Source organism: Tubulanus polymorphus, chromosome 1 (genome assembly GCF_964204645.1).
Source record: "Tubulanus polymorphus chromosome 1, tnTubPoly1.2, whole genome shotgun sequence".
In the NCBI taxonomy this organism is placed as follows: Eukaryota; Metazoa; Nemertea; class Palaeonemertea; order Tubulaniformes; family Tubulanidae; genus Tubulanus; species Tubulanus polymorphus.
The window spans coordinates 17,810,572-17,824,702 of record NC_134025.1 but is presented as its reverse complement, the minus strand read 5'-3'; the positions used below and the strand labels follow the sequence as shown (position 1 = coordinate 17,824,702).

Genomic DNA, 14,131 nt, shown 5'->3' with positions numbered 1-14,131 from the left:
CAAAAAAATTGGATTTGCGAAAAGTGGAATCAAAACTCATCGATTGGCCTCTTGGAAATTCAGGACAAGGAAATTCAGGACTATCTAGGAATTCTGACAACGCTAGAAAGGTAAATCTACCAAAATTAATTCTACCCAAATTTTCTGGAAAAATACTAGAATGGTCTGGCTTTTGGGATAGCTTTGACAGCGCTGTAAACTCGTCCACCATGATGACTAATGTTCAGAAATTCACTTATTTGAAAGCCCAGCTCATTGGAGAAGCAGCTGACGCTATTGCTGGTTTGCCAATAACAGAAAATGCTTATAAGGAAGCCTGTACAATTTTGAAAAGTCGATTCGGACAGCCACACGTAGTTACAAAGGCATATATGCGTGCCGTGATTGATTTGGAAAAGCCTTTATATACTTATATTTGTCTCCGTAAATTTTCCGATAAATTGGGCTCGTATATGCGTACATTGAGAACATACGGTAAAGACGACGATTATTTCGGCGGTATATTGGTCCCTATTGTTATGGACAAGTTGCCCAGTGAAGTACAACGTAACCTAGCGAGAAAATATGGTGACCGTGAATATAGCTTAAGCGAGGTTATTAGTGGGCTGGAAAATGAGGTTTTTGTCATGGGAGCTGGTTACCAACCTGGCACAAAGCCCGAAGAAATTTCCACAATGGTCGTTGGTTCTGCAGGTATTCGATGCCAGATTGGTCCTTTGAAGTGTCACTATTGTTCAGCTGGACATAAAGCTACCAACTGTATTCAATTCGTAACCGTCGAAGCGAGGAAAAATCGAATAAAACAACTTGGTCTTTGTTTTAACTGCTTAATTTCGAGTCATCAGTCACGTCAGTGTCCGTCAAGAATCAAATGTAAAAAATGCCATGTTGGAAGACATCACACTAGTATTTGTACCGGAAGTCAGTCACGAGGACAAGCACAGACTGGAGGACAGGGTTCGAGTTCAGATTTGGCAGGTGTTCAAAACCCAAGAGTACCAGATTCGTCATTACAAAATGGTCAAGGTCAAGGTCAAAGTCAAAGTCAGGTCTCTGCTGCGGTCCATGATAATGCTGATTCTAGCCAGGTAGATGTAATTCAGAATATTGATGCCCCAACCGTATCTAGGAATGTTGCTGTTGCTGTCTCTGGAAATTACTGTAATGCTACACTACAAGGAGGATAACTGAAAACTGCTGTTTCGCAAGTTGAAAATGCTGTATCGGGAATTAGAACAAAAGCTAATATTTTATTAGATGATGGGTCTCAAAGAAGTTTTATTCAAGATTCGTTGGCTGAAGAACTTCAACTTGTTACTGAGCGTGAAGATCTGTTACAATTGGCTAGTTTTGGGTCTCAGTCGGCAAGTGATGTACGTCTTCTTCCTGTGGTTAAACTAAGGTTGATATGCAGAGGTGAAGAAGTTTTTGAGATGGAGTTACTTGTCGTTCCGGAAATTGCAGCACCGATAAAGAATATGTCTAAAATTACTAAAGAATTTTCTCATTTGGAAAATTTGACATTAGCGCATCCCGTTGATGATACTGATTTATTCAACATCACTGTACTAATCGGATCGGATTATTACTACAATATTGTTGATGATATAATGAGATAATCAGAGGATCGAGTGAAAATTATCCCGTGGCAGTTAATTCGAAAATTGGTTATTTATTGTCGGGTCCGATCAGCGAAGCATATAGTAGTCATTCGTCCGCGTCAATGGTGACAATGCTAGACACATTGGTTGACAGTACCGACGATAAACTCAATATGAAAAGACTATGGGAATTGGAATCTATAGGGATTGAAAGTCCTGATGCATCGAAGTGTGAGTCAGTTTCTATGGAGGAGTACTGTGCTGAGTCGATTAAATTTACCGACAGTAAATATGTTGCGCGTCTACAATGGAAGAGTGACCACCCGCCATTGAATGACAATTTTACAATGTGTCGTGCACGGACTATGTCGACTATAAAACGATTGGTTAGCAATTCAATGTTAGAGACTTATGCTGGTCTAATAACAGAACAAGAAAGAAGAGGATTTATAGAACGAGTTCCAGACGCAGCACCAACTGATGGATCATGTAATTATTTACCACATCATGCCGTGATAAAAGACTCTAGTACAACACCGCTCCGTATTGTCTTTGATTGTAGCTGTAAGACAAATTCATCCATAAGCTTGAATGACTCTCTGGAATCGGGACCCCCTCTACACAATGATATTGTCGGAATGTTATTGCGTTTTAGAATCGGGAGATATGCTGCGGTCTCAGACTTGGAAAAAGCTTTTCTATTCATCCTTCTGGCAGAACAGGATAGAGATATGACACGTTTTCTCTGGTTAGAAGATCCAAAAAATCCAGGAAGTAATTTGGTGACATTCAGATTTTGCGCGGTATTGTTTGGAGCAACGTGCTCGCCGTTCATTCTTAATGCTACAGTCCTTAAACATTTACAGCTGAATACGTCATCAATCACTGATTTGATTGCTAAGAATATATACGTGGATAATGTCATAATCTCGATGAATGAGCAGTCATCTATGACAGATTTTTAAGAACATTCTCGTCAGTTATTGAAGAAAGGTGGTTTTAATTTACGATCATGGAGTAGTAATTGTCCAGAAGTAATGGAACGAGCGGAACGAGATGGTGTTGCTGAGAAATCGGTTAAAGTGAAGGTACTTGGACTCAGATGGGATTCTGAAAATGATAATTTGAGACTATTACCCGTTACATTTTCGTCGATTCATCAAGATTCATTGACTAAACGAATGATTCTCAGTGATACATCAAAGGTCTACGATCCGATAGGATTTATTTCTCCACTGTTGATTAACGCTAAAGCACTGCTGCAGGATATATGGAGAAGAAGTCTTGTATGGGATGATCCAGTACCAGAAGATATTAAAGATCGTTGGGTTAAAATTTCGACAGAAACATCTCAAGCTCTGGATTTTGACTATGGACGTATGACGTTTGACTATGGTTTAGACTCGATAGAAGGCTGCGAGTTACATGTATTAGCAGATGCAAGTGAACAGGCTTATGGAGCTGTCGCTTATCTAGTTCGTGATACAGATTCAAGATTACTGATGTCGAAGTCAAGAGTTGCACCCGTTAAACAACTATCAATTCCACAACTGGAACTTGTCGCTGGTGTAATTGCGTCACGGTTGGCTAAGTTTATCTTGGATGCGATTGGTACACCTAAGAAGCTGTTTGCGTGGTCTGATAACCAGTCAGTACTGTATAGATTACAATCTGATAAATCATTGAAGTCATTCGAATTGAACAGAATTACAGAAATTAAGAGTCAAGTTCCAGATGCTGTTTGGGGATACTGCCCAAGTTCAGAGAATCCAGCTGATGTATTAACACGCGGTTGTACAGCATCTGAGCTAAGATGCAATAGACTATGGTGGGAAGGCCCAGAATGGTTACGCACTGGTGATCACCCTAAATGGTCTGCTGAGTCAACGTTGCTGAATGTTCAATTACCAGTACTTGAAGAAGTAGGAAAGAACATTGAACCTGAGAAGATTGGGATTGATCAGATTATTGATGCTCGAGATTATTCTGATTTAAACAGATTATTTAGAATATCAGCATGGGTAATGAGATTCGTTGATGTTGTACGTGGTGATCAGAAAAACAGAGAAGAAAATTTGAGATCGTCTGAAATCGAAAGAGCTAGAATTGAATGGATTAAAGCGGCACCGAGAGACGAATTCGCTGCTGCTCGAGAAATGATGCAGATCTAGTACGTAGTAAGATTAAGGTTGATATCGTTCATCAACTTAATCTCTACATCGATGATGATGGCGTGATTAGATGTCATGGTCGAATTGGTAACTCGGATCTGCCGTTCTCTGCAAAGTTCCCAGTATTGTTGCCGAAAACTCACAGATTGGCTCAACTTGTCGTTCGAGATGCACATGAGAGAGTTTTCCATCTTGGGATTAATTCAACCGTAACTTTCATCCGACAGTCATTTGGATTCCGTGTGTACGTCAGTTAGTGAAGAGTATGGTCCGTCAATGTGTCGTCTGTCGTAAACTATCAGGTCGTCCATTCAAGCTTCCTGTCGAGCCACCGTTGCCAGGTGCGCGAGTAGCAGATGTTCCCGCGTTTTTCCATACTGGTATTGACTTTGCTGGTCCGTTCAACGTGAAGATGATGTCAGAATCTCAGAAGTGCTATATCTGTCTATTCACATGCTCAGTGAGTAGAGGTTTACATTTGGAAGTCACAGAAGATCAGTCTACAGAATCGTTCATGAGAGCTTTTAGAAGATTCGTAAGCCGTAGATCTCTACCAAAGAAGGTTTTGACTGATAATGCTGCAACCTTCAAGAAAGCATCAGAATATGTGTCAAAGAAAGGAGTAGAGTGGTCCTTCATAACGAAAAGGGCTCCATGGCATGGAGGCTTTTGGGAGCGTTTAGTTGGCATTGTAAAGATGGTATTGAAGAAGGTTATAGGAAGAGCTCTTATCTCGTTTGATGAATTTCGGACAGTGGTATCGGAAGCAGAGGCTATCGTCAACGACAGACCACTGACGTACAGTTCTACCGACATAAACGATGAAGCCCCTGTTACACCGTCGCAGCTGATGTGTGGTCATCGGCTGACTACACTTCCACATGATTTTATCACCCCGGAAGAGCTGGAAGATCCAGACTTCCAGATTCAGAAGAATGAAGCAGACGTGAGAGCTAGAAGATTAGACGAGATATTAACGCGATTTCGTAGTCGATGGTCTAAAGAGTATCTTACAGCCCTAAGAGAGTATAATCAACGATCTGGAAAAGAAGAACAAATAAAGGTTGGCGAAGTGGTGATCATACATGAAGAAACGCCAAGGCTTAAATGGAAGTTGGGACTAGTGACAGAACTGTTCTATGGACCAGATAGAATATGTAGATCTGTTGCATTAAAGACAGCAAATGGTTTCACGAACCGAGCAGTGTCCAAGCTGTATCCGCTTGAACTACAAGCCAGTCCAGATGTCAAATACACCAACATAGACGTCGAAGACGATAGACGAACTCATGCAGCAGAAGATGGCTGAACTAGAACTCATGCAGAAGAAGATGGCCGAACTAGAACTCATGCAGAAGATGATTGGTTACCAAGACGAGCCAAAACAGAAGCCAAGAACCGAAATTTCTCGTAATTAATATTATGTAACTCGTTCACCCCCGGAGAGTGTTGGAGATATGATTTAGTCATTGAAACGGTAGATTAACTTTCATATATTTTCCATGCGCCAACGCTCACCGGGGTTGGCGGGATTAGGCAGAATAAACGGTGTTCTCGTACTATAAAGACGTAGTTGTATATATCGAGGAAATATCGACAGCAAATACGGCCATCTGATTGGTGGAAGACGATTGACCGGGTTCAAATATGACAAGAGGAAATAACGACGGCATGGAATCCAGCTAATCCGATTTTGAATGGGCATATTCGCAATTATGAATGCTTATCCGAGGCGAATAACATGTGGTGACGGCCTTGCGAACGCCCACGACATTGTAAAATAATTGGCCTCATGATAAAATAGTTATATATGTTTATCAATTTGTCTTAAATGGCGGAGGAAAGCAATAGTTCATCGGTTGGAAATGTGGAAAATGCGCCAGCCCCTGGTGTGATAAAATTGGTTCCCGAAAGCCTTGCATCTGTAGAAAGTTGTCGGAAATATTTGATGTCCCATAAACTTCTTGCATCCAAATCCATGTGTAAGGTACGTTTTTCAGTAAATGTTACTTGTTCAATCATTGTGGAAAATCAGTGTTTGATTCTTTTCTGTATTGGAATTGAATGTGTAACAAAATCATTAATTTCTCTGTGGAAACTTAATCTAAAGCCGAGTTATCAAAGCCATGACATCATATTTTGGCTAAAGTAATTATCGAAATACAATTGATCATGATCTGTGTTACCCCTGGGCAGTTTTTTTTAACCATTGAAATTTTATAATGATCATAAAAATTACAATATAGAATGGACGACCACAAATCGTCCGGGGACATTATACATGGTTCCTACAGCCCCTAAAATACCCTAAAATTCCGGAATTCCATTTTTTAGGGGAGAAATACCCTAAAATTCTGGCTTTTGAACCTCAGGCCCCTAAAATACCCCTAAAATTCTGGAAATCATCTCCGTAAAAAATCTTAGGATCATTTTTGAATGTGATGCTGTATGTGAAACATCATAGTGGGCTTTTATATTCCTTTGAATTGTGTTAAAGTTAGTAGCTCAATTCAGCTCATTGTTTCCACTGGTCATTGTAGATGTAATTTAGATTAGATGCAAGCACACAGACACTAAAGGCCTATTATTATTAAATGTACTGGCTAGTGAAGGAACTGTTGACTAACCAGGGAGGTGATAGAGAGACTATCCAATCACCTCCTGCTTATTGTATTTAAAGCACTAATTAAGTAGGCCTACTAGTCATATACACTAAACGGTTTTTTAACTGGCCACAAACCTCAGGCTCTTAATTAAACCAATAGACAAATTACTCATAATTGAACAAATCCCTAAGTTAGCCAATTAATTGAACATTATTCAAGCAAAATTTATGAACTGGATATTACACTTTAGTATCGAATAGTTTCTCTTAGCAGTCGTGAGGAATATCGTTGTAACTTTTGTGTATCTGAACACAGTGCAGAATAAATATGGGTTTTGTTAATACATATGGTTATATGCTTTTGATTTTTGTTGTTAGTTTCAGTAGGAAAAAAGTGTCGATAATTATAATTGGCCCCTAAAATTTAGGTTAATATCTTCTAAAAAACCCCTAAAAAAACCCTAAAATTCTGGAAAGACCAATCTGTAGGAACCATGTTATATGTGGTCTCGAGATGAAAAGAAAAACAAAACAATATTACATAAACATAGCGGTTACATGGCATATTAGATACATAATTGTTGAAAGTCTACATTCTACAGGTCTACAAGTTTTCAAAATCTGGTGGTAATATAGAATAAACAATCTGCTGAGTGCAGTGCCCCTTTAATGATAAATTGTCATCTGTTTCAGACATGTTGCATTGATATGTCATTGACTCCACGTGGGAACACATCTGATGGCGTGGCATGGTATTGTAAGAGTTGTCAATGCTCGAAATCGCTCAGAACCGGGTCATATTTCTCCAAGTCAAAATTAAAATTGGAAACCCTGGTGTTTATAATTACGCATTTGGTATCGACTTGCAACAATCCGAAATGATGAAAGAGGATCCCGACATTGGTAAAAAGACTGTGATGGACCACTACCATTTTTTACAGGAGATTATGTCCGCTGCTCTCATAAAAAACCCAGTTGAGATGAATGGTGATTGTTCAGATGGTATTGTAGAAATAGACGAAAGCCTATTTGGGAAGAAAGCCAAGTATCATCGGGGAACTGGAAAACAACGAAATTGGGTGTTTGGCTTGTGTCAGTGAGGTACTCGTAATTTGGAATTGCACATCGTATCATCGCAAATATGCTACTGCCCATTATTAATGAAGTGGTTAAAAGTGGGGCTACTGTGTTCTCTGATATGTGGTCTTCGTATAATAGCCTCCAGAAACTAGGATACAAGCATGGTACAGTGAATCACTCCAAGGAATTCAAAAGTGTTGAGGGCGTATGTACCAATACTATAGAAGGAATTTGGGGCCATGTTAAGGGGAAAATCAAACAGCGCCATGGTTGTTTGTCCAGTCAGCTACCTTGATACTTAGATGAGTATATGTACCGTTATCGTTTTGGTTCCAAAAATGGTGATGTTTATTACAAGCTGCTTGAGAATATTGCAAGCCAGTAAGTACCCTGTGAAATAAACATTATTTTGAATAAACGAAACAATTGTGTTAAAATATTTTCGCCGTCTTTCCATTTATTTTCTTTTTAATGTTTTTTTGTGCTGGAATTGTAAACAGGTTAACAGGTCTACATTTCATTTTCGGTTATTGGCTAAAATCGACGTGTAGACCTGTTGATCTGAGATCGAATAATACAGGACCGAATCACTACTTATTCACCTTGCGCATTGCACTATTTCGTTGTATACTATACTTGGGCCGAAGGACAGTGCACCAGCGATTAGATCAAAGGCCCCGCTGATAACAGCCGTTCACACTGTATTTGCAAGTGACGCTGAACCAGTGAACCGGTGCGCGTTTTTACGAGCAACTGGCTAGCGTCTCGTTTCCAGGAACAGAGTTACGGGAATGCGCAAGCGTAATAGAGGCTATTTATATGCATAATAGACATACGCAGTCGTTGCAATAATTAAGATGGCCATGTGCTTGGCATTTTGGTGATACGTCGAAAATACGTCCATTTTTAGCATATCTACGGCACATGAAGTGATGGATGCACATCATAACAAGTTACGGTGAATATAATGCCAAATTTCTCATAGTCACACTCTTTTCCTCCATTTTTAGCCCACTTGGGACTTTAGTCCCAGCGGGCTATTGCGTTCACTTTTCGTCCGTCGTCCGTCCATCCGTCCGTAGACGGAATCCAGTTATTTTGGGAAGTTTTGAAGACGCTTCAAGGTAATGTCTTGATATTTGGGTTACACATGTATCTACCCTAGACACATCTTCAGCCTAAAAACTGGCCCTGTCAGAATCAAGATGGCCGACTGGCAGCCATTGTTTTTCGCCAAAATCAGCACTTTTTACACATTTTTGAACTTTTTGAGGGAAATTTTGAAGACGCTTTGATCAATTACCTTGATCTTTTGGATGTATGTGAATCCCCCCAGGGCCCATCAACATAACAAAAATTGGGTCGGTCGGACTCAAGATGGCCGTCCTATGACCTTTTTAGTGCCCAAAAATGTTAATTTTGGCCCGAATTCTGAGTCCTGTAGCTTCCTACTGGTTTGCCATTTCTCATTACAATTTGTGATGGGTATTCTTTGGAAAGGGATGTGTTATACCTGAGACAGGCATTTTTCATCAGCCAATTATGACGCAATTGGCAGCCATCTTGGTGTCACCAGTACTCATTCGTAAATGGGAAAAAGTTTTTCCACATTTTATTGATACCTAAGCGTATATTGCTACCACAATCAATTAGAAAGTTGTAGCTCATAACGTGTTCTATGATTGTGGTGAGTTTCAAGGTAATTGGATTTCGTATATGGCCACCAGGGGGCGTTGAATAATACAATATCTTAGCATTTCTTTATTATATGCATATTTTGTAACCACAATCAATTGGAAAGTTGTAGCGAGTTTTAAGGACATAAGTTTTTCTATATGGTCACCAGGGGGCGTTGAATAGTAGAATAAATTAGTATTTCCTTATTATATTGGTACCTAGGCATATTTTGTTACCATGATCAATTGCAAAGTTGTATTTCATGACACGTTTTATGATTGGGGTGAGTTTCGAGGTCATTGGGTTTTGAATATTGTCACCAGAGGGCGTTGAATAGTAGAATGACTTAGTATTTCCGAGGCATATTTTGTTATCACAATCAATTACAAAATCGTAGCTGGTGACATGTTCTATGATTGTGGTGAGTTTCAAGGTCATTGGTTTTTGTAAATGGTCACCAGGGGGCGTTGAATGTTGAAATTGTTAGATTGTTGAGCATTTGAAACCACTTCCCAAGTGGGCATGGTGTCCCTGGACCCCTAGTTGAATTATACATTTACGTATGAATTGGACTACGGGACCATGCATTTGTCTATGGAATAATTGAAAATACGGATTATGGAGTTCGAATAAGACACAGAATTTTGAAGGGAATAACGTTACCGAAAAACGGGACCAAGTTATTTAATAAGCACTTATATGGTTTAACCGGAGACAGATTAACCGAGGTTGATAGTATATCCATATTTTATTGGTAAGTAGGCATATTTTTTTACCACAATCAATTACAAAATTGTAACTGCTGACATGGTCCTATGATTGTGGTGAGTTTCAAGGTCATTGGATTGGGCATTGAATATTGAAATTGTTAGATTGTTGAGCATTTGAAACCACTTCCCAAGTGGGCATGGTGTCCCCGGACCCCTAGTCATTGTTTCGTGGACACCCCAGAAATGAGGGGCTGCGGGTGGATAAAAGTTCCACCTAACACCACGATTCGCTGTTGATTGTCGCTGTTGAATTCTATCCACATCTAACAAACTAACCAATTCCTTAAGTACAAGAGCTGCACCGACAAAGTTTGTCCCATTACCTGATGACATTTCCAACGGCATTCCTCGACGACTAGCCATTCCATAAAACAGGTTTAAAAATGCATCAGTATCTAAACTAGTAGCCATCTCAAGATGGACCGCACGGGAAAGCAAACATGCGAATAAACAGAGATATCGTTTTTACGGCATTTTCCTCGACCCTGAATGGTAATAAACAGTCTAGCGAAATCGACGGCTGATCCCGCAAACGCTTGCAATGATAATTTGAGTTGAATCTGCGGAAGAGGAGCAAAATGTAAGATGTAATAATGTTATGCGAGACATTTCTAAACGATGTAAATTTTGATCTTTATAATATACCAAGATATAATTTTGTAGAAAGGCACCGCACCAATCTAATTCGAGGAGGAGTTGCAATCTATATAAATGATGAAATCGATTTTAAAATTCGAGGTGATCTATCAATTTTTAAAGAAAGACAGTTTGCATCGTGTATCCTCGAAATAAAAAGAATAAACTCTAAAAATATAATACTAGGTGAGATCTATAGAATCCCAGGAACAAGTGAAATGGAATTCCTGTCCGACTAGAACAACTTGCTTGAAGCTATAAGTCGAGAAAATAAACTCGCTACATTAGGCATGGACCAGAATCTTGACCTAATTAAAATTAATCAGCATAAAAACACTGCAGAATTTTTAAATTCAAATCTTAGTCATAACTTATTACCAACTATCATAAGACCAACTAGAGTAACTTCTAAAACAGCAACTTTAATAGATAACATATATATTAGTTCAGAGTTCAATAATTATGAAAGCTACATTCTTACTAATCATGTATCTGATCATTTTGCGTGCCTCACTACAATTGATACACAAAAGCATACAACCAAAGTAGTCAATGAACAGTTTTATTATAGAGATTTATCTGATGCAAATGTCATTAAAATAAAACAAAAATTGTCTAATATAAATTGGCACACTCTGCAAGAATTAAACTGTGAAGCCGGTTATGATTTTGTTGTCCAAAATATAAAACATTCTGTAGATGAAGTATCTCCTTGCAAACTTAAAACCACTAGAAAACTTAACATTAATGAACCTTGGATGACTAAAGGCCTTTGTATAGCTTCGCGCACTAATGATAAAATGTATAAAAAAGTAATAGGACTTGAGAAAACTCACCCACGATATGTAAACTACTTAAATTATCGGAACAACTTAAATTATATAATGCGTAGGGCCAAGAAAACCTACTACGCTGACAAAATTTTATCGTTTGAAAATAATGCAAGAAAGCTGTGGAGTTTATTGAAAACAGTCATAGGTAAGCAAATGATAAAACATGTGTAACTTCTAGTAATTTCATAATTAAAGGAAAAGTAATAAGTGATCCTGTAGAAATATGTAACTCTTTCAATGATTTTTTCAGTACAGTTGGAAAGTCATTTGCCTCAAAAATACAGAACCCTACCAATAATTATGATGTATACTTAAAGCGATCTAACAATAACTCAATATTTCTTCTTCCTACGGACCAAAAAGAAGTTCAAACTTTCATAAATAGTCTACCTTACAAAACTAGCTGTGGTCATGATAATTTGAATAACATACTAATAAAATCAATTGCCCATGAGATTTCTATGCCTTTAACAATTGTATTCAACAAGTCGATGAGTGAAGGTCACTTGCCTACAAATATGAAAACCGCTTAAGTTGTGCCAATTTTTAAAGCTAAAGACAAAAAAGACATCAATAATTATAGACCGATATCCCTCCTACCAGTTTTATCTAAATTACTGGAAAAGATCATACATAAAAGACTACGACTTTGTCAATAAAAATAACTTACTCTATTAAAGCCAATACGGATTTAGAGCCAATCACTCAACCTGTCATGCTTTGACTGAATTTTTGAGTCATGCTATTAATAGTATTGATACAAAGAACTTTATGCTAAGTGTATATTTAGATCTTTCTAAAGCTTTCGACTCACTCGATATTAATATTCTTATCAAAAAATTAAATTATATATGGCGTTCGTGGAATAGCTTTAGATTGGTTTAAAAGCTATCTTACAGATGGAAATATGTTAGTGCAATATAAAAATCATAATTCAGAGTTGAGAAGCATTGAGTATGGAATACCACAATTAATATTCTTATCAAAAAATTAAATTATATATGGCGTTCGTGGAATAGCTTTAGATTGGTTTAAAAGCTATCTTACAGATGGAAATATGTTAGTGCAATATAAAAATCATAATTCAGAGTTGAGAAGCATTGAGTATGGAATACCACAGGGCTCAATACTAGGGCCTCTGCTTTTTATCATTTATACCAATGACTTGACCCTAAATTTAAAAAATTGTAAAGCTGTTCTCTTTGCGGACGACAGTACACTATTTGTTATTAATAAAAATCTTAAAGTTCGAGTTTCTAATATGAAAAATGACCTAAATGTTGTTATAGATCAGTTTAAAGCCAATAAGCTTACCCTTAACCTTACTAAAACAGCATATATGTTATTTAAGCCTTATTCATTTAAAGTTAATCATAATGAAATCAATCTGAAATTTGGCAATCAGTCCGTAAAAAATGTAAAAAATTTCAATCTGCTTGGTCTTAATATAAGTGAAAATTTGTCCTTTGAAGAACATGCCCATACCGTAATTAACAAAATCAATAAAAATCTATACATGATTAAAACATTTAAAAATTTTGTTCCAACCTGGACCAAAAGAATCCTATACTTCAGTTATATCCAAAGCCACCTAACATATTGCCTAAACTTATGGGCTCCTCTAATTACCAAATCTACTCTAGACAAAATATTCATCCTTCAAAAAAGAGCAGTACGTTTGATCAAAAATTCAGATATTTGCTCACCATCGTCCCCCGCATTCAAATCATTAAATATATTAAAGCTATATGATCTAATCAATCTTGAAATGTTAAAAACTGCATATAACTTCTGCAAATCCAAACTACCGGCGCCGGTCCTAGATATATTTAATAGAAATTCATTTACTCATAATTATAACACCCGCCAAAGAAACCATCCCAGAATAGGCTTACATAACACAAGTTTATATAATAGATCCTGTATGAAAAATGTACCAATGATATGGCAAAACAGCACAGACACCTTGAGAAGTTCTCCAAGCATCAAAACACTGATAAATAGATTTAAGAAAATCACAATTTCCTCTTATTGAAGTCAATTGAAATAAAATAATCGTACTCTTAAATAATAATTCTCCAATTCATTGTCGCTTTAAACATTGATAAAAATGTTCTATTTGTGGAATCAAATTTTAGGCAGGCTATTTCTCTCTTCATCCGCCCCATTCCATTTCATCTCAACCATAACACTTGTACTTGCATTGTATTGTTGTCAGTGTGCATGGGACTCTCGGGTTTACAGCTTATAATGGCTTCCATGCATCCTGCCATATATATATATATATATATATATATATATATATATATATATATATATATATATATATATATATATATTTATATAATGTATACTTTGTAATTTGTTAATCATATATAAATGGAAAATAAACTTGAACTTGAAATGGCTCGACGCTTTAACAGTTCTCCTGTTACAAACTATGCATTCACCTTCACAACAATCCAGTATTTCAACGAAACAAGAGCGAAGGTGTGATTTGTACCTGCGATATGGTCACCCTGAATATGATAATCTCTCACGATCAATTTAGTAATCCAATGTTTACGAGGTAGTATAACCGGATAATCCACATTATATGTTCGAAACTCTGCATGTTTTAACCAACCATCGCAAAACGCAATAATGAATTGTTCTCTAAGGTCGGACACAAATGCAATATTTTACTATTGCGCCCTAATGCACGGTTTTGAGCAATCGCTGTGATTTCCTCCTTTAAACATTCGTTTAAATGAGGAGA

General features: G+C 37.4%; 5 protein-coding genes across 5 annotated transcripts in view; all 5 read left to right on the top strand.

Moving 5' to 3' along the window:
• Positions 1 to 14,131, top strand: part of LOC141901205 (trafficking kinesin-binding protein 1-like) — a 284,033-nt gene that overhangs the window by 18,077 nt on the left and 251,825 nt on the right. The gene's annotated exons all lie outside the window — the stretch shown is intronic.
• Positions 213 to 1,619, top strand: LOC141907380 (uncharacterized). The gene is made up of 2 exons (XM_074797035.1): positions 213 to 1,161; positions 1,258 to 1,619. Exons 1-2 carry the CDS (start codon positions 213 to 215, stop codon positions 1,617 to 1,619), a joined length of 1,311 nt encoding a protein of 436 aa, XP_074653136.1.
• LOC141907288 (uncharacterized) lies at positions 1,733 to 2,566 on the top strand. The gene has a single exon (XM_074796928.1). The coding sequence runs from the start codon at positions 1,733 to 1,735 to the stop codon at positions 2,564 to 2,566; it is 834 nt and encodes a 277-aa protein (XP_074653029.1).
• On the top strand, positions 2,639 to 3,772 carry LOC141907195 (uncharacterized). Its single transcript, XM_074796809.1, has one exon. It carries the CDS (start codon positions 2,639 to 2,641, stop codon positions 3,770 to 3,772), a length of 1,134 nt encoding a protein of 377 aa, XP_074652910.1.
• On the top strand, positions 4,038 to 5,081 carry LOC141907098 (uncharacterized). The gene has a single exon (XM_074796699.1). It carries the CDS (start codon positions 4,038 to 4,040, stop codon positions 5,079 to 5,081), a length of 1,044 nt encoding a protein of 347 aa, XP_074652800.1.

Excerpts from the sequence above, each read along its gene's own strand:
- LOC141907380 (XM_074797035.1), top strand. The coding sequence starts at position 213 with ATGACTAATGTTCAGAAATTCACTTATTTGAAAGCCCAGCTCATTGGA. Across the intron at positions 1,162-1,257 it reads TGCTGTCTCTGGAAATTACT|ATGATGGGTCTCAAAGAAGT; the intron begins GTAATGCTACAC and ends ATATTTTATTAG.
- LOC141907288 (XM_074796928.1), top strand. The coding sequence starts at position 1,733 with ATGCTAGACACATTGGTTGACAGTACCGACGATAAACTCAATATGAAA.
- LOC141907195 (XM_074796809.1), top strand. The coding sequence starts at position 2,639 with ATGGAACGAGCGGAACGAGATGGTGTTGCTGAGAAATCGGTTAAAGTG.
- LOC141907098 (XM_074796699.1), top strand. The coding sequence starts at position 4,038 with ATGGTCCGTCAATGTGTCGTCTGTCGTAAACTATCAGGTCGTCCATTC.